Source organism: Poromitra crassiceps (assembly GCF_964638095.1).
Source record: "Poromitra crassiceps genome assembly, chromosome: 20".
NCBI lineage: Eukaryota > Metazoa > Chordata > Actinopteri > Beryciformes > Melamphaidae > Poromitra > Poromitra crassiceps.
Window position 1 is genome coordinate 1,132,201 of NC_139637.1, and position 20,758 is coordinate 1,152,958.

Here is a 20,758-nt window from a genome sequence, read left to right on the forward strand (position 1 = left end):
AAGGACAGGAGAGAGGACACCAGCAGGAGAGGATAGAAGGAGTGAGAGAGGAGAGAGGAGAAAGGATGAGAGAGGAGAGGATGGGGAGACGAGGGCAGGAGAGAGGACACCAGGAGGAGAGGAGAGAAGAAGAGAGGAGAGTGGAGAAGGGGATGGAAGGAGAGATTTGTCATTTATTTATCCTTTATTAGTCATGTCAAGTCAAACAGAGGGAGGTGTACTGTATGTCACCGCACATGTCTTTACAGACGGTAAATATGTCTCTGCTCCACGATCCGCTGCTTCAGTCTGTAAGCACATTTTATTTATAAAACGCCTTTCAAAACCAGTGTTACAAGGAGCTGTAAAGAGCAACATTGAAAATAGGAAAATAACAAGAAGAGAAATAAAAGACAGTAAAACTACACAGAGCAAAACCAGAGGTCAAATACAGACAATAAAATATAAACAAAAGCTACACAGAAGGCGATCACATTATGAGACAAAGTGCTTATGAAACTTATGGAAATATAAACGGTCTGTATGGGGTTACATGTGCTTTACTGGCCTTTCTGTCACCCAGTCTCTCCGTTAGTTCATTAGTTTGTTAGTCACACTGTAATGTTGACTTTGTGCCGCTAGGGGGCGGCAATGCCAATGAATAGGGACTCAGTGGTAAAGCAGGTCATACAGTTAAAGTTGTCATACAATGTGGAGGACAATGAATGGGGACTCAGTGGTGATATTGTATTATTGCATTGTACTGCACATTGTGTAATGTACGGATTGTATTTATTAAGTATTGTAGTTCTTATATTTTGTACTGTATTGAGTAAAAACACGACAAGTACAATTACTACATTTCAAGATATAACTTGTTACAATAATTCTCAGGAGAGTAGGCAACAGAAATATGGTCAATCTGTGCTTTCATTGTCCCATACCAAAATGCTTAAATATATCACACCCAAGGGCTGTGCTACCACACCCTCTTAGGTGTGGTATAATGTGCATATACTGTATCACAGCCTGAAGTGAGCTATTGTTTTATAAAACGGTTACCAAGTATGGCTATATGAAAAGAACAAACAACTCCAATTTATTCAGAAATCATACCCTTCCGTGTAATAAAATGGTCCCTCCTGGCTCCCTGCAGAGCCGACACAGTTGCTGAACGTACAATAAAACGTCAGATAGCAACACAGGCTTGGTGACAAACAAACAGCTAACATTAGCTAGCTAACTTTGGCTAATGCTTGTGATAACAAGGAGGAGAGCAAGTAAGCTGGACCAACTGGCAACTTCTGAAAATGTGTGTCTTCGTTACTTTATTCCAGCTAAAAGGTATCGGCTGTTCGTATGCCTGTGAAAGCCAGCTATATGTATATGTATGTATACATATATATATATATATGTGACTGCAATTGTCGTGCATTTACATTTTTTTTTAAATGTTCATTAATGTACACCTGTCCCCTATTGAACAAATAAACTAATTGAATTGAATTGAATTATATATACATGTGGGCGCTGTGGTTGTGTTCCCCCCCATATCTTCAGTGCCTACTGCCCAGGTGGGGTATCTCGTCGTAAGGGCCTTTCTGTCTGTGTGGAGTTTGCATGTTCTCCCTGTGCTCCCCCAGGGGGGTTCCTCCGTATAACCCCCCCCCCCCCACCATTAAAAAACATGCAGAAGATCAGATCGTCATCGTCATCTGACCAGTGACGACAACATCCGAAGTCGGTCCCCGGGCGCTTTACGAGAAAGCGACCACTGCTCCTGGCCTGCCCCCCGGAGGAAAGGACAAAGCCAGGATGGGTTAAATGCAGAGGACAAATTTCACCGGCCACCGTCAGCATGTGTGTGTATGTGGCCGTCCGTGCATGTGTTGATGTGTAATCATGTGACAATAAAGACGGGCTTGTCCGTCTGAAATCATGTTTTTTATATATATATATATATTAGAGCTGGGACTTTACTGTGTGTGGATTAATTACAGACAAATTAACGCGTTAAAAAAATTAACGCATTTTAATCACACTTTGTTTTTGCACTCGAGAGACCACTGAATTTCTCTCAGTGGACGAATTCCAGGCATACCGATCATACCAATGAACAACGTGCATTGAGTGACTTCAGACAACAAATCCCCACATATAAAAAACTCCCTGATGGAAGCATGGATAAGAACACGGTTGTTTAAGGCAGCCTCCGGTATCACCTTAATGCTAAACATGTTGCAGCTGCCTGGAAGCCAGAGCTAACGTTAACTTAGCCGCTCATCATGCTTGTAACGGCAACAATACCACTTAACTGCTAGTCACAGCATACACGTGTTCAGTTGATAGTTTTTAATCATCCACTCCAAAGTCCGTTGTAAGGTTGGAAAAACTTGTATTCCACATCCACATATCTCATACAGGGCTCCAGAGTGCGTTTATTTACACACATTTTCCCACCTAGAAATCTGCCAGTGTGTAGGCTATAAATGTTTTCATAACACGCACTCGTGCACCTTGGAATTTGTAGCGTCTTTCTTTCTCTCTCTCTCTCTCTCGCTCACCCTGCTCTTGTGCCACGACAGCGTGCAGCGCTGTCAATCTAAATCTCTCATACAAAGACAGGGGAAATACAAAAATAAAACGTTTTCAATTACTTCTGAGTGCTTTAGACTCGGGGCAGAATCATTTTAATTTGAAAATCCGACTGGAAGTCGTATCGTCCTTATCGCTAGTACAACACAGGACGGTCAGCCAGCCATCCATTACTGGTGGTGTGACCGGTTGGCCAGACTCACTCGTACCGGAATCGGAGTCACAAACAGATGGAATTAAAATGTGTCAGATGGTACGGCTTCAGCAGACGAGTTCTGACTAACGTTAGGTTGGCTGGCATGACAATGACAGCTTAGTGTCTAATGTTAGCATCGCTAGCGGGATACTAGCTAACGATCAAGCAAATTCTGGGATTACTAACGTTACCCAACATGTAATTCAAGATCGCTAAAATGTGTTGTTGACAATATGACTATGCTGTCTGTTAATGGTAGACCATCTAAGAGCAGCTATCTGCTATGGTTTTTCACTGTCTGCAGTGCACAGTGAGACTATCATTCCACAGCACACTGTGGGATATGTCACTAATCACACAGTAACGTGAAGGTTTACAATCATGACCACCATTACATAATGTTAGGTAGGGGTGTCACGATACACTAATTTCACGAGACGATACGATACACGATATTGGGTTCACGATAACGATACGATACGATATTTTAACAATATTCTTTTTAACACATTCACTGCCAGCCGTTTTTTCAATACTGTAGTTAGCTTCTGCCAAGGTTTTTTTTTAGGATTCTGGCTCATCTTTCAAGAGCCGAGGATTCTTTTCTGTTAGGATTTTGTGAACACAAAATATCTCAAAAGAACTAATAGAATGTGTGCTTTCTCTGTCTAAAAGAGTTAGTTTGTAGAGTTAGTAGTTATGTAAGCATTAGCAGTTGAATACAGCATGGTTTCAGCGTCTGAAAATTTAAGCTGAGATAAACGGCTTTTTGTGAAATTCGATAGAACAGTCACTTTAACCATTAATTTTTGGCATCAGTAAGACGTCAGACATCTAAACAATAGTTTTGAACAGTAATTTCCTCCATAACAGCAGGAAACCCCCCTCTCCTTCAAACTCCTCCCTCCGTGTGTGTTCTTCTTGGCTGCAGCGGGCGTGTCACAAGCTCGTTTCTGCTGCTGCTGCTGCTGCTCCTGTCTGCTGGCGGCCGCTGGGCGAGTCTGGATGGGGCTCGCTCGTTTCTTGGGGTTTCGGTTGAGAGCTTTGATGAATCTTTTGCGATTCTGGGCTTTATGCTGCGTGTTTCAAAGTGTGTTCCACCCAGTCTATTTTTGGAACCCCCCACCGTTGTGCGCCACCAGTTGTGCTCCAGCGCGAAAGCGTCTTCGCCTACAGTATGAGAATGGCTTCCTCAAGCTTTTCCCTGCAGTTTTGGCTCGGATTTCAATAGTCTGGAGAGCACTGTCGCCACTTAGTGGGTCGGTGGAATGGGTTGTACACGTTCGGTGGCTCCAATATTTATATAGGAGATGTAAAAGGGTTAGATCCACGTCCCACCGTCAATTTTTTTTTTTTTTTTTTAAGACGAGATATCTCGTCAACGGCAGTCAACCGTTGGATTTTTTAAGACGAGATATCTCGTCAACGGCAGTGAACGTGTTAACAAAAGTAAATATTTTTTATGTATTTATTTATCATTTATTTAACCATGTGAGTCCCGTTGAAATCGAAACATCTTTTCAAGGGAGCCCTGGGAAAATACTGGAAAAATAGTCTTTCATTTGAAATACACAAAATAAAAAACAAATGCTGTTTTTGGAAATTGTTATTATAATAACTATAAAACAACATGGAAGATAATGCTTCTCTTGCAATAGAATGTGTCACACTGTCACAAACTAAATGTTTGTTGCATGGTGAAAGAAAAATAAAGTATACAATCTATTTCTTAAATAACTCATGCTCAATGGTCCCTAAACTTATGTAATCTTATGTACCCCTTGAGCTGTTTTGCCATGCCAGTAGTAGTCTACCCCCTCACTCATGCGTGTTGATTCTGCTAAATTAGTTCTATTATTATTCAGGAGCATTTTTTTTTTTTTTTACGATATAATTTTTTTCTGACGATACGCATATCGTGACGTTTCGATATCGCGATATATCGTGCGACGAAATATCGTGACACCCCTAGCACCTAGTGTAAAAAGTTAGTCCAAAAGTGTCACTGTTCTTTCTCTTGCAGGATAATATCAAACTAATCAAAAAGGACACGGTATAAAAACCGTGTGTCTCCACAACTAGTCTCTGCCTCAACTGAACTGATTTCACCGCTTAGCTGAGGGTGCGGGTGCAATTCTCTTAAAGTGACAGTACATAATTGTCAAAATAAATGAAAAAGCCTATTCTAGACATACAATATGTAACTTGAAGTTAAATTTAAAGCCCCAATCAGTAACTTTTTCGCCTTAATATAACAGCTTTTTAGTCACTGAAGATGGTACAGTGACTTGTAACAGGGAGAATGTTGCCTCTATTGGTCACACACCGCCCTCCAAAGGCCTCTCCTGGGACTAAGCAATTTTGTGCCAGCGTCCCGGATGCAGCATGCACGCATGCGCTGTACAGCGGAAGCGCTGTCTTCAAGAAAACAAGGAAGTAACTCGGTGCGGATTTGCTACGAAAATGACGTTTCACTTAACTATGGATTATTATTTCATCACATGGTGAGTACCCGATGTCACAACATGTACATAGAGCTTTCTGGCGCTGTGTTTTTTTACTTTGAACAGTGATATCGATACCGATGCTATTGCACCCAGCGGGCGCAGTTTCTCCAATAGCAAAACTTGGAAAAGCTGCTGAATGGGGCTTTAAGGGAAAACCGCACTTATTAATAATAGTTAGCTTACTTTTTATATTCTAAATGGCAAAATGTATAACTCAAAACGTGCATCTATTAGGAATAGAACAGATAGATAGGAAAACTATGAGAAAAATATGAAGCCAATCTTTGCTTCATATAATGCTAACATTAGTCCTAGTATGAGCAAGTAGAGTCGCCAACCCACACTCGACCAGATGACGGGGTTCAGAGCCAAGATGAGTAAGTCCACATCTGACAAGTACAAATACAGCAATATGTATTGTCTATTCATTGATTTACTCCATACCAAAATACATTTGAGTTGAAAAATGTTGCTTCTTGTATAAAATAATGATATGCGTGGGGGATCAGGAGTCACGACTCGTTGGTGGCAGACTGGGGAGGTGGGTGGGGCAAAACAACGCTTCGGAGGACGGCTTCAGGGGAGATGGACTGCCGTGAAGCTAGCTGCTGCTATGATCGGCCAGAGAGAGAGAGGTGACGTAGAACCCTTGCTATATATATGAGAATTAACTGACGTCATATCTGACGTCATTACGGACGACATACTAAGACTTTGACTGACCACGTCATACTAGAACTTGACTGACGTCAGGGGGTGATCGGATTATGCATGTGTGGCCTTCTGCTTGAAATATGGTCTGGAGACCTCACTTCAATCATGAGAGGCCAGTTGGTAGGATTTAACAAACTTTATTTAGCAATCGGCATGCATGGCAAATACTTTGGCGCATGACTCCATTGGCCAGTGGCGCTGCTCTTGAGGCAAGAGGAGGGCATCTGCATAGGCTAGGAGATCCCCCAAAAGGAAGATCTGATTACCGGAGGTTAATTGAGATCTGCAGGCACCGGTGGTTGATTGTACTTTTCTGGCCTTCAACCTTTTTTAGCGAGTTACAGCTATTTACGGCTGGCGCTCCCAACTCGGTCGGGCCTTCAATCTTGGTACATTAGTAGTTGATTGTACTTTTCTGGCCTTCGACCTTTAGCTACTTACAGCTATTTGTGGCTGGCGCTTCCCAACTCGGTCGGGCCTATACGATCTCGGTACATTAACGTTTAACTTGGCGCTTCCCAGCTTGGCCTACTTGGCCGCCTTGGCACCTCACCTTTACCTAACTTGGCGCTTCCCAGCTTGGCCGCCTTGGCACCTCACCTTTACCTAACTTGGCGCTTCCCAGCTTGGCCTACTTGGCAGCCTTGGCACCTCGCCATTTAGCTTGGCCTTCTTGGCCCCCGACTTGGAGCGCGCCGCACGACTTGGCCTTCTGACTGACCCTGACTCTCTCTCTCGACTCTCTCTCTCTTCCCCCCAAAAATGAACCGGGAGATTTACTGCGCCTTACTGGGCGCTGTGCTTTTCGGGGAGCCACCACCAACGAGACATTTCGGCACGGAAACCCGGGACACTGTTCGTTGCCATGCTCACTGATTAAGGGAGGAGGGTTCTTTGGGCCACGGTATGGCCGCCTGCTCCGGGCGGGTGTAGCTGGAGAATGCTGATGAAGACCGGCGGGAGCGTCCGCTTGAGGTGCAGGATGAACCAGGATCTTGTCATGTGGTGACGAGGTGCGATGAGGAACAGGGGAGCCGGGGGGCCAGTCTGAGGCCTGAGCCTGATGTAGCGAGCCATGGGGAGTAGATTGTTTCCAGGAGTTAGGATGACTTAGGGGTTGGTGACTTAGTGCCTTAGGGGTAGGTGACTTAGTGACTTACGGCTGGCGCTTCCCAACTTGGCACTGGACTTGGATGGCTTAGGGGTTGGTGACTTAGTGACTTAGGGGTTCCCAACTTGGCCTGGGTGACTTAGTGACTTCCCAACTTGGCGCTGGACTTGGATGACTTAGGGGTTGGTGACTTAGTGACTTAGGGGTTCCCGACTTGGCCTGGGTGACTTAGTGACTTAACTTGGCGCTGGACTTGGATGACTTAGGGGTTCGTATGGCGAACCGAATTGTACGACGAGGAGTCCGGATCCGGATCTTCCCCCTGACTTAGGGGTTGGTGACTTAGTGACTTAGGGGTTCCCAACTTGGCCTGGGTGACTTGACTTGGCGCTGGACTTGGGTGACTTAGGGGTTTGTATGGTGAACCGAATTGTACGATGAGGGGTCCGGAATCCGAATCCGGATCCGGGTTTTCCCCCCCAGAGGTTGTCGGCTTTTAACATGTATGTATGTATATATATATATATATTTTCCCCTTCCTCTTAGTTGTATTATTACTATTGTTATTAGTGGGCGTTTAATGATAGGATGCTCAGATCACAGACCAAATGAATTGGCAATCAACTGTCAGAGAAAGTCAGGGTCAGTCAGAAGGCCAAGTTGCGCCAAGTCAGGTAAAGGTGAGGTGCCAAGGCGGCCAAGTAGGCCAAGCTGGGAAGCACCAAGTCAGGTGAAGGCGAGGCGCCAAGGCAGGGCCAAGTAGGCCAAGCTGGGAAGCGCCAGGTTAAATCGCGAGGCGCCAAGGCAGCCAAGTAGGCCAAGCCGGGAAGCGGCAAGTTAAACATTAATGTATCAAGATCGAAGGGCCGACCGAGTTGGGAAGCGCCAGCCGCAAATAGCTGTAAGTCGCTAAAAGGTCGAAGGCCAGAAAAGTACAATCGCGAGGCGCCAAGGCGGCCAGGTAGGCCAAGCTGGGAAGCGCTATCGCGAGGTGCCAAGGCAGCCAAGTAGGCCAAGCCGGGAAGCGCCAAGTTAAACATTAATGTATCAAGATCGAAGGCCCGACCGAGTTGGGAAGCGCCAGCCGCAAATAGCTGTAAGCCGCTAAAAGGTTGAAGGCCAGAAAAGTACAATCAACTACCGGCGCCTGCAGATCTCAATTAACCTCCGGTAATCAGATCTTCCTTTTGGGGGATCTCCTAGCCTATGCAGGTGCCCTCCTCTTGCCTCAAGAGCAGCGCCACTGGCCAATGGAGTCATGCGCCAAAGTATTTGCCATGCTTGCCGATTGCTAAATAAAGTTTGTTAAATCCTACCAACTGGCCTCTCATGATTGAAGTGAGGTCTCCAGACCATATTTCAAGCAGAAGGCCACTCATGCATAATCCGATCATCCCTTGACGTCAGTCAAGTTCTAGCATGACGTGGTCAGTCAAAGTCCTAGTGCCTCATATATATAGCAAGGGTTCTACGTCACCTCTCTCTCTCTGGCCGATCATAGCAGCAGCTAGCTTCACAGCAGTCCATCTCCCTTGAAGCCGTCCTCCGAAGCGTTGTTTTGCCCCACCCACCTCCCCAGTCCGCCACCAACGAGTCTTGACTCCTGATCCCCCACGGGGGGGGGGGATCTCCTAGCCTATGCAGGTATATATATATATACATATATATATATATATATATATATATATATATAAATATATATATATATATACATATATATATATATACAGATAGAGATAGATATCATCTTTCACGTGGAGCATACGACAATAATAGTAATAATGGCAATAATAACTGTCTACATGTTCTTTGAGGGGAGGCTCAGTCTCCCACACTTTAAAACCATGCTTTAAATGATGGCATGTGTGTAATTAAAGTGTGTTTTTAATGGCATTAGTGAGTGTGTGTGTGTGTGTGTGTGTGTGTGTGTAGTCAGTGTGTGTAATGGAATTCCTGATGATATGCTTCTATTCTTAGTGTGTATGTAGGTTAGGTCACAGAGTCAGAACTTATGGTGGGTGACATGATCATGCTGTCTCATTCACTCACTCATGCACACACACACACACACACACACACACACACACACACACCACACACACACACACACAGATCAGTGACAAAGCTGCCTGACACCACCTCAGCTGTAATCCTCTCTGCTGCACTGAACAGTAATAGATTGTGTGTGTGTGTGTGTGTGTGTGTGTGTGTGTGTGTGTGTGTGTGTGTGTGTGCGAGAGAGTGTGTGTGCGCCCGCGCGCGTGTGCGAGTACTGTGTGTGTGTGTGTGTGTGTGCATGTGTGCCCACCCATACTTTTTAATTCGGCCCAGTAGAGGGATAAAGTTAAGCTTCTGCCTATAGGATAACTATAGTTATGTCAGAGGGGCATACTGTGTGTGTGTGTGTGTGTGTGTGTGTGTGTGTGTGTGTGTGTGTGTGTGTGTGTGTGTGTGTGTGTGTGTGTGTGTGTGCGTGTGCACGCATGTCTCTTCATATAGCGTCTCTTCCTATAGCCCTGTAATCCTCCTTTCTCCTTCTCTTTAACTCCTCTTGTTTCTTTACTCTCTCTCTCTCTCTCTCTCTCTCTCTCGTATTCAGTCTTTCATTTTGTTCCTCTCTCCCCCTTTTTCTGAAGTCATTTGTTTGTCTCCATTGGATTTTGTAAAATGTCTAATCTCAACATATATTATGCATACATACATACATACATACATACTAGGGGTGGGAATCACCAGATGCCCACGATACGATACTAAAACGATACTTGAGTCACGATACGATAGTATTGCGATATTGCGATATGCTAGTATTGCGATATATTGAATATTGCGATATATTGTCTAACTCCTTTTCCTAGACCTCACCGGAAGTAAAACATGCAGTGTTTTTTGTTTTGTTTTGGCCCCACACGTAGGCTACATTATTAATATTCTCTGGACTCAATACGCCACTGCAGGCGCGGACTGGACCATCGGGCACTTCGGGCAGATGCCTGGTGGCCTGGCATGGCATGGCCTGCAATTTTTTTTTCGTCAGGCAAAATATTGCGATAGTATGGTGTATCGATTTTTCCCCCCACCGCTAATACATACATCCAAATACATGTGATTAAAGCAAACGTACCATGTAAGAGGCGAAGATGAGCACTCTCTTGTGTTTCCCACACGGCCACTGGGGGTCGTTGAGGAGGTTAGGGTCATAGTCCGTCACATCGTCTAGACCTGGAGTCAAGATGAAGGTATTTAAAGTAGGTAAAATTCTAAATATTAAATTGTTAGCTTATAACATTGTCTGGACGGGCACGCACGCAGACGCACACACAACACACACACACCCCCACACACCCACACAGCTGTGTTGTGTCGTGTTAATAAGGGGGTTCTATATGTGTCGAGGGGCCGGATGAGAAGAGATGCTGAGAGGTTAATACAGGGCTCTGTCACTGTGTGTGTGTGTGTGTGTGTGTGTGTGTGTGCGTGACGTGTCTGTGTGTACCCAGGCTGGGTGTGTAGCTGCGGCCGGGCATGCTGTGTGTGCTCCTGGAGACGGGGATCTGCAGCGTCAGGTCGCACGCCGAGGATGGCTTCTGCCTCACCAGGGCGTTAGTGGGGTACAGGAACTGGGCGTACGACACCGACTGAGAGAGAGACAGAGACAGACAGAGAGAGGAAGAGAGAGAGAGTTCAGCCTAATCCCAGTTGTTATTTTTGCTCCTCCTCCTTGTTGTCGACTTGCCCCTGGGAGCAGAGTTACAAGGGGTCGTGTTTGAAATCTTCCCGTATGAAATGGGACAGCCCTTCGGACCCTGATGCGTCATCAGTCGATAGGGATATTCAATCCTACTCCTGGCTGCATCAATCTACCCCTGCTGATCATGACGTCATAATCAAGCTGACGTCATGATGGAGTCTAATCGCCAAAAATATATCTATATTTATGTGACTACAGGCTCATCTATCTAATCATCTAATAAATCATTGTCATTCTAGAAATGTGTCTCTCTGGTTGAATTACGCATGGAGAGAATTACAGCATATCGCATGCCTTGCGCAAACAGCCATTGTGAGACGGGAATCTGATTGGTTTTCATTGATGTAATGCCCAGCATTGCCTGGCCACACCTGTGAATAATTCTGGTAGTTAAGAAATCCCGTTTGCGCAGGCATTTTTGGGCACAGATGATTTTGGCACGGCTCTAATTTGCGCCTGCGACACGTGCCGTGAACGTTTCCGCATCCCCACCGAGAATTGCATACCCAACATATTTCGGGGCTGTTTTAACTTAGAAATCAGGGAGGTCACCACGTCTACCAGACAATTATATCACTTTGAAACAGTTACATTTCTGTATAAATCATTACAATATGCTCCCGTGAGGTGGGGATGCTGCCGGCGCTGGGGTGCAAAACTCGGCATAACACCTGGACAGCGGACTGCAATCTTCCCTGCTTTAAGGTATGCGCAAACAGGTGCGCAAGCACTAATAGGGGATATCACCTGTACGAAGATAGGGCCCAGTGTCTTGAACCCACAACACAAATAACCAGCAAACTGATGTGACCATACTAAGCATACGGAAGCTACACAATTTTAGTTTCAAAATAAAAGCGCCAATGTATTACTGCATGACTCAATACGGGTTAAAATTGACTTTTCGAAGCCACAACATTATGTTAATTTAAAACAGTTTCTATGCAAATGTGTTATTTATTTCCTCGTTGGTACTGGAAAATTCTAACAGGAAGTTTTGGTTTTATTCTTTCTGACTTAACCATGAGCAACCGGCATAGTGTGTTTGCTTCCCTGTATTATTCACGTGTGCCTTGGTATCAGAAATATATATTGTATGAAGACTAGCTTTTGCCTCATTGCCTCCTAGTTTTTCATTGGTTATTGACAGGATTCCACATGCACCTGTGAGTTGAGTTGAGTCGGGTCGTTGCACCAATTTCCACTACGCGACTCAACGCAAGAAATTCAAACATGTTTGATATAATCGTTGTGGCCCTAACTAGCTCTGACTGGCGCCGGGAGGCAGTTTACACTTGACGATTAGAAATCTGTACCCATAATACACTAACAGATTTTGCTGCCGACTGGCACAACAACTGCCCACAACAACTGCAGACTAGAGTCAACCAAGACAGACTGAGCTTAACTGGAAATCCTATGGAAAATCGGAGGGAAAGTATTGTAGTGTATTTTAAGCATTAGTCAGTTAAACAGTCAGAGAGAGAGGGAGCGAGAGAGAGAGAGAGAGAGAGAGAGCGCGCGCGTGTGTGTGTGTGTGTGTGTGTGTGTGTGCGTGCGTGTGTGTGTGTGTGTGTGTGTGTGTGTGTGTGTTGCCACCTTGCCATAGGCCTCCAGTTGGAAGCCCTCCAGCCCTGGCAGTAGCTCCAGAGTGGTGGAGATGTTTCCTGATGAGTGTCTCCTCCTGGGATGACTCAATGCTGGGTCACTGAGAGAGAGCGAGAGAGAGAGAGAGAGAGAAAGAGAAAGAGAGAGGGTGGAGAGAGAGGGGGAGGGAAAGAGAGAGGGAGAGGGGGGTGAGAGAGGGAGAGAGGGAGAGAGAGAGGGGAGAGAGAGAGGGAGATAGAGGGGGGATGAGAGAGAGAGGGAGAGAGAGGGGGGGAGAGAGAGGGAGAGAAAGAGAGAGGGGGGATGAGCGAGAGGGAGAGAGAGAGGGGGGAGAGAGAGAGGGGAGAGAGAGGGAGAGGGAGAGAGAGAGGGAGAGAAAGAGAGAGAGAGGGGGGATGAGAGAGAGGGAGAGAAAGAGAGAGGGGGGATGAGAGAGGGAGAGAAAGAGAGAGGGGAGAGATGGAGAGAGAGGGGAGAGGGGGGAGAAAGAGAGGGGGATAGAGGGGGGTGAGGGAGGGGGATAGAGGGAAAGAAAGAGATGGGGAGAGAGAGGGAGAGGGGGATGAGAGAGGGGGATAGAGGGGGGTGAGGGAGGGGGATAGAGGGAGAGAAAGAGATGGGGAGAGAGAGGGAGAGGGGAGAGAGGGAGAGAGAGTGTGCCAGAGAGAGAAAGATAATACATAAATAGACATTTCTGTGCATAATCTGTGTGTAGGTGAGTGACAGAGAGGGCCAGTTATAGGGATGTTCATGTGTGTTTATACACTATCTGTGTGCGTGTGTGTGTGTGTGTGTACATTCTGATTTGTGTGTGTTCATAATGTGTTTACAGAGTGCACAGTTTTGCTACGGTTCCCAGGTTGAACGTTTCGTCGCATGTTTCAATGCACCACCGTTTCCGTTGAAATAAACATTTTGCTACGTGTTGTCGGGACTAGTGATGTGAATTTCTAGCAAAAACACTAGTTGCAAATTGCTGGGCTAACGTTGACTTTTCGTCGAAATTCGCCTCCCTTGATTCTAAGTATAGTTGAATCACTTGGTTTGACCAAGTAAAACCATTTTTATAAGCATTTTATGCAAGGTCTATGGAAAAATGAATGGCGGATGAAATCCCATGGACAGGGAGAGGGGGTGACTTTGGCTCTATTGGCATTCACAGACCCAGTCCCAGCCTACGTTAGCTTAGCTACCTGAACTAAGCCGAGATGGCCCTTGAAACCGTTAAATTGTGACTGAGTGTTGGTGTAATATACACACACCATTTCTACTACGTTTCTATCAAGGAGCTGCTGGGTGCCCCTGTCTCTAAATGCTCCTTGCGTGAGTGAGTGCACAGTGTGCAGCCAGCTATGGCTACGCAGGCTCAGGTCTGGCTGTCTAACATTAGGCCTGAGTGTTGCTGTAATATAGACAGTTTAAGACCATTTCTGAAGGCGGGCTGGCCCTGCCAGTGTTTAGACACTACTTTTGGGCTGCTAATCTTATGGCTTTCATGTTCTGGCGGCAGGGGACTCCCGACAATCTAATTCTCAGGGCTGCCCTGTGGCTGAAAATGGAGGCCAGCTCTATAATGAACTCCTCTCTGCCAGTTATTTTCTAAGCTAGAGCAGCACGGGACTTTACAACATTTAAGTTTTGTTGTGAAAAACTCAGTCAGAATTCTAAACCAAATTAGAAGTGTTTTGAGTCTATCTGATGTTTCTGTCCTCACACCAATTTGTTTTAATCATTATTTTTTACCACCATGGTCAGACAAAATCTACCATAGCTGGAGTGAGAAGGGGCTGGTTTCCATCAGGGACCTGTACATAGATGGTAACTTTGCATCCTTTGATCTTCTGAGAAGGAAATTTGAGTTGCCCAACACACACTGGCTTAGATACCTACAAAGACACTATGTTAGACCCAAGATTCGGGACTTTGAAGCTCTCCCAAGTGAACATGTTTATTTATACGTTTTGTTAAGCCCCCCTCACTCTAGGCATCTTATTTCCAGATTTGTGTGTCTGTTTGATGATCGCATCAGGGCCCCCACTGAGAGGATTAGAGAAGCATGGCAGGAGGAGCTCTGTGTTGACTTGTCTGAAATTATATGGGACAGGAGTCTGTCTTTGGTCCAACTCTGCTCAATTAACAGCAGACACCAGCTGATCCAATTGAAAGTCACTCATCGTCTTCATTATTCCAAGGCTAGGCTGCCCAAGATCTACCCTTCCGTCTCACCACTGTGTGATATGTGTCAGGTGTTAGAGCAGGGGTGGGCAATTATTTTTCATGGGGGGCCACATGAGAAACCCAGATTGTTGCCGGGCCCAGGAACTTTGATGATGGAGAGGACCACAAAAAAATGTCCTCGCTACCAGAGGGCCAGATTTTGCTGAGGGTTGGGGCAAAAATTTGGGGCATTTGAAGTCAGGTTTATAGGAATAACTAATTTTAAATTAACAGTTGTGATGTCATTATTCAGTCTTAACACATTCACTGCCAGACGTTTTTTTTTTACTGTAGTTAGCTTCTGCCAGAGGGTTTTTTTGAGGATTCTGGCTCATCTTTCAAGACCCGAGGATTCTTTTCTGCTAAGATTTTGTGAACACACAATATCTCAAAAGAACTAATAGAATGTGTGCTTTCTCTGTCTAAAAGAGTTAGTTTGTAGAGTTAGTAGTTATGTAAGCATTAGCAGTTGAATACAGCATGGTTTCAGCGTCAGAAAAATTATTCAGAGATAAACGGCTTTTTGTGAAATTCGATAGAACAGTCACTTTAACCATTCATTTTTGGCATCAGTAAGAGTCAGACATCTAAACAATAGTTTTGAACAGTAATTTCCTCCATAACAGCAGGAAACCCCCCTCTGCTTCCAACTCCTCCCTCCGTGTGTGTTCTCCTCCTGCCTCCCTGGCTCTCCAGCGGGCGTGTCACAACGAAGTTGCTGCTGCCTGGCTGCTGCCTGTTTGAGCGGCCGCTGTTTGAGGAAGTCTGGGTGGACTCGCTCGTTTCGTGGAGTTTTGGTTGAGAGCTTTGATGCGATTCTGGTCATATTTATGCTGCGTGTTTCAAAGTGTGCATCTAATCTATTCTTGGAACCCCCCACCGTTGCCACCGCTGTGCATCAGCGCGAAAGTGAAAGTGTTTTCGCCATCAATTTTACAGTATGAGAACGGCTTCGTCGCGCTTTTCCCTCCAGTTTTGGGTCGCCTCTTTCTACTGTGGAGAGACATGTCGACACTCAGTGGGTCGGTAAAATAGATTATACACATTCAATACCTCCAATTCTGGTGTAGGAGACGTAAAAGGGTTAGATCAACGTCCCACCGTCAAAAAAAAAAAATCGATTCTGAGAACGTGTTAACACGTCCTTGGCAGTCAACAGCTGGATTCTGAAAACGTGTTAACACGTCCTTGGCAGTGAACGTGTTAAACACCAATATTTGATCTTTTTCTCACTCACCACGTCACCACTTGCTCTCCCTGCAGGGCTTGAAATTAACTTTTTTGACCACCTGCCAATATGGCTGCTAGATTTTAAAGTTACCAGCCAATTAGAATTTCCACTAGCCAAAATGTTTTGCTTGAAATAAACCAGAATATGAGTGGGTTAATTTAAGCACAAGGTATCAGTAAGTGGCCCGGGATTCTCAAAGCCTGTGTTGAGGGTCACACAAACAAAAATGCACTCTCAAAGCTAAATAAATCCAAAACCAACAAGTTAATTATTAAAATTTTTACTTCAATGAGATTACTTTTAGCCTTTTAGTCATAAAGATTATTGAAAGATATTCCATATTCCAGACTGAAATTATATAACAGGAGTGGAGTATTGGCCAGAATGACATGAACATTTGGACACTTATTCAGCAGGTATCTTGCATGTTGCGTTCAGGTGCACTGTACTTTTTTTTTTTTTTTTTTTCAATTCCAGCGCGGGTCACACAGGGGGGCGCTCGTGGGTCGCATATGGCCCGCGGGCCGCCAGTTGCCCAGGTCTGTGTTAGCGTACACTGTCCCATGGTTTTTGGTTTTGCCCTTCACTTTCCGGATTCTGGGCCAAGAGATTTGACTGGTACTCTAAGGCCTACAAATTAGCCCTTCAGCCAGAGGCAGAACTCGTCATCTTCGGCTACTCAGAATCCTCGTTGCTCCTCCCTAAGGCTGTGCAGCAGTCTCTGACACAGGGGACGACTGTTGTCAAGAGACTTATTCTGAAGGAGTGGAAGTCCCCATTTTTACCTTCCTTCCAGCTGTGGCTGATGGACATGATCTCGGTTATACGTATGGAGAGACTCCGGTTTCTGAGGATCAATTCACTTAAGAAATTCTCTGAGGTCTGGGACCCGTTTCTGGCCTATTTGGACGAGGTTAGAGGTGACGGATGACTCGTCTGGCTGACTCTTCATGGACCTCTTGCGTGGGATCCCATGCACATTTCTTGCAAGCACATAGACACTTTACGTGGCTGGTATCAACACGTATGTTGCAATGTTGATATGTATGTTGTCTGAGCATGTTGTTCTGTTCTGTTTTGAAAACTGTAAAATAAAATATTGAAAACAAAAAAAGACCATTTCTACAACATTTCTAGCATTTCTAGAGTTACTGGGTGCTGCACTGCGAGCTGCCTGAGCCCAGAGCCGCGGCTCCTACGGCAACATCACATGGACAAATGTGTCATTCTTAAAGAGACAGGCGGCAATAAAAATAATAAATAATAAATCAATAAATGATTGTCGACTTTCAATAATAAAAGTCGATCTTGATAATACAATTGATTATTTGAAAATTCAAAATACTTTGTCCATCCCTAGTCGGGACTGAACCCTATCCTGACAGTGTGTGGTGTGGCTGCGCTGAGTCTGAGAGACGAGAGCTGAGAAGGAAATACAGCTGCGGGGAGGAGGGAGGCGATGGTTAAGGAAGAGGAGAGATAACGTTACAATATACAAACACACGCTTTCTATCCAGAGCTTAGGCGCCTCCTTCGGGCAACTTACTGTAATGTTACTGCTAACAGTTTGAGTCATGGGCTGCTGTCATCAAACTCAGTGACCAAGACTACTTTTTTGTGGGGGGGTTGGGTTGGGGAAGGGATCTGTCTTGCAGAGGACTATACGATACGGTAAGCACTTCATAAGGTTGCCAAGAGCGCCATCTATCACATGCCAGTGAAAACACCTATTTGCGTCCCCTGACTTCAATGGCGGGGAAGCATTGTCTGTTAAATGACGTTCCGAGACGCCAATGGCGGAGAATGAGTTAAGAAGACAACTGCTCTCCCTCTTTCCTCTCCTCTGTCTTCTCACTCAGCTCATCCTTTCTTTCTCCTTCTCCTGGAACAACTCATTCATCTCTCCTCTCCTCACTTACTCATGTGTGTGTGTGTGTGTGTGTGTGTGTGTGTGTGTGTTTGTTTGTGTTTCTGTGTGTGTGTGTGTGTGTGTGTGTGTGTGTGTGTGTGTGTGTGTGTGTGTGTGTGTGTGTGTGTGTGTACCTGATATAGAAGCTCTCTCCATAGGGCAGAACAGAGAAGGCAGCACACAGCGACCTCTTGGCACAGATTAGCACGATCCTACAACAGAATAATATTAATAATTATATTCTACATAGAGATGGGACGATATAGTATCAAAACTCAATATATTGTAGGGCTGTCCCAAACGATTATTTTCTTATCGATTAATCTAACGATTATTTTTTTCGATTAGTCGATTCCTCTAACGATTATTTTTAATTTTATTTTTTTTATTATATAACGATAAATTTACCCAAAACAAATAACCAAAAACTTCTCAATTTCAGCATTTTATTTAACCATCGCATTCTCTTTAACTCATTCATGGCCAGTTTAGGACTGCCAATATTTAGCTCAGGCCAAAGATTTTCATAATTGTTGGTCATCTTTCAAGACCCACAGTAAATTATCTATTAGCACCAAAGTGATTTGCAATACCTCAAAATGAAGATGTACGTCTCTGGGTTCACCAGGGAAAAAAAAGTGAGCTTTTAGCATGTTCTGTACTCTACTTATAGCCATTTATATACACCCTGTTTTCACCAAAAAGGTCTCTCTGAGAAGAGAAATTGGAGAAAAAGGCATTTTTGTAAAGGACACAATCTCAGGCAGAACTCGCTCTCAATTCTTTTATTTTGAACTGTATTGACATCAGACATGTAAATATTATTCGTTATGACACAAATGACAAAAAAAAATATATATATATATATATATATATATACATTAACTCATTCACCGCCAAAGACGTGTTATCAGAAATAGCCATCCACGCCAAAGACGTGTTTGACGTGTTTTTGTTTTTATTAGTACAGGGCGTATTTCAAACACTTCCTCAGCCTGTGACATAGTATCAGGTCCCTAGCATCTAAGACAACACGTGAACAAACACATACCGCAGCTGTTGTTTTGAAATTGAGCAGGAGGAAAATCAGAAAACGGATAAACGCTTCCTCCTTGTGCAGACAGGGAGAAACGCCATTGAAACCCCCTCGGCGCGCTGCACGAGCTGGTCGCCTTCCTCTGTGCCAGCCGGGAGAAAACGGGAGAAAGTAATCCAGAGAGATGTGTTTGATCATCGGAGGAATGAGGAAATGATCGATCAGTTTGACGGGTAATCCAGAGGGCGGTGAGGAAGTGTTGAATAGCCGAGGGGAAAACAGGAACGATCAAATAGCAGGGAGGCAAGAAGACAAGCCACAAGCGGCAGTCACAGCAGCCCGCTGTCCGTTCTCAAGAGCTATTCAGTTGGTTCATGAAATCGCTGGGGCTGCGTGCCCTCCAGTGTTGCTCCTGGCCAATCCCAGCGCCACAGGGCGTGGTTATTGCTTATCCTATGTGGGGTTAGAAATCCTTTTAGATTTCTAACCCCACATAGGATAAGCAATAACCACGCCCTGTGGCGCTGGGATTGGCCAGGAGCAACACTGGAGGGCACGCAGCCCAGCGATTTCATGAACCAACTGAATAGCTCTTGAGAACAGACAGCGGGCTGCTGTGACTGCCTTCTGCCCGCTGCTGCCTAGCTGTTCCTGTGTTTATTTTGATTTGTTCTGGTACACCCGTCCTCGTCCATGTCTCCCTGTCATATCCTCCCTGCTATTTGATCGTTCCCGTTTTCCCCTCGGCTATTCAACACGTCCTCACCGCCCTCGCAAACTGATCGATCATTTCCTCATTCCTCCGATGATCAAACACATCTCTTGATTACTTTCTCCCGTTTTCTCCCGGCTGGCACAGAGGAAGGCGACTCCAGCTCGTGCAGCGCGCCGAGCGTTTCAATGGCGTTTCTCCTGTCTGCACAAGGAAGCGTTACCCGTTTTCTGCTTTTCCTCTTGCTCAATTTCAAAACAACAGCTGCGGTATGTGTTTGTTCACGTGTTGTCTTAGATGCTAGGGACCTGATACTATGTCAGAGGCTGGGGAAGTGTTTGAACTACGCCCTGCAGTAATAAAAAGAAAAACACGTCAAACACGTCATTGGCCCTCTGGGCTATTCCTGATAACACGTCAAAGACGTCTTTGGCCCTGAATGAGTTAACAAGCCTTAATGACTTGCAGCTGGCGGGGGTGGAGTTTCTGCAGGCAGAGAGAGGGAGGATTTTTCTCCCTGAGGTAAACAGAGAGAGAAAGTAAACACTGCCCATGTGCTTATATTACCAAGATTATTAACGACACAAAGTGGGTTGATCGGTAAAGGTTGATCGGTAAAGCCATCCTTTAATAGCCTATTAGCCACAGTAAGTAATCAGATTACAAACGAGGTCTTAGCACATCAATAGCAGAAGACAAAGATTTATATAAAAAACAATCACCAAACAATCACAACAGTTTAAAGTGTGCCCTTTAAAGTGACATATGATGGGGGCGGTCGGTCGGTTGAGTTTGTCGACCCACTGTTTTCTGTTATACCAACACTTCCTGCTGCTTCAGGCTGCATACTTGGTTATTTCCTGTTTTCTCACACAGAACCAGCCAATAATAGACTCCCATTAATCACCAACGGTGGCCCACGGGGGACATTAGACACATTCGCACATACTCGAAGACTCAACCAAAAACAAAACGACAACACACATGTGAACGGAACAGGGTGAAATACAAACAGTTTATGTCAATCATCGGGAGCATTTTTTCACGGTGCTGTGATCTCATGTGACACACTGTCCAACACACACACACACACACACACACACACACACACACACACACACACACACACACACACACACACACACACACACACACACACAGGACATTTTCTACAGCTAGCACAAAGACACTT

At 45.1% G+C, this 20,758-nt stretch overlaps 1 protein-coding gene across 1 annotated transcript in view; it reads right to left on the reverse strand.

Annotated features, from left to right (window-relative positions):
* Positions 1–20,758, reverse strand: part of cables2b (Cdk5 and Abl enzyme substrate 2b) — a gene marked incomplete at both ends in the record, with an annotated part of 33,818 nt that overhangs the window by 3,732 nt on the left and 9,328 nt on the right. The window contains 4 exons of the mRNA XM_083656465.1: positions 10,227–10,324; positions 10,599–10,740; positions 12,453–12,561; positions 17,953–18,030. Coding sequence (XP_083512591.1) covers positions 10,227–10,324; positions 10,599–10,740; positions 12,453–12,561; positions 17,953–18,030 — 427 coding nt within the window. The remainder of the gene's footprint in view (positions 1–10,226; positions 10,325–10,598; positions 10,741–12,452; positions 12,562–17,952; positions 18,031–20,758) is intronic.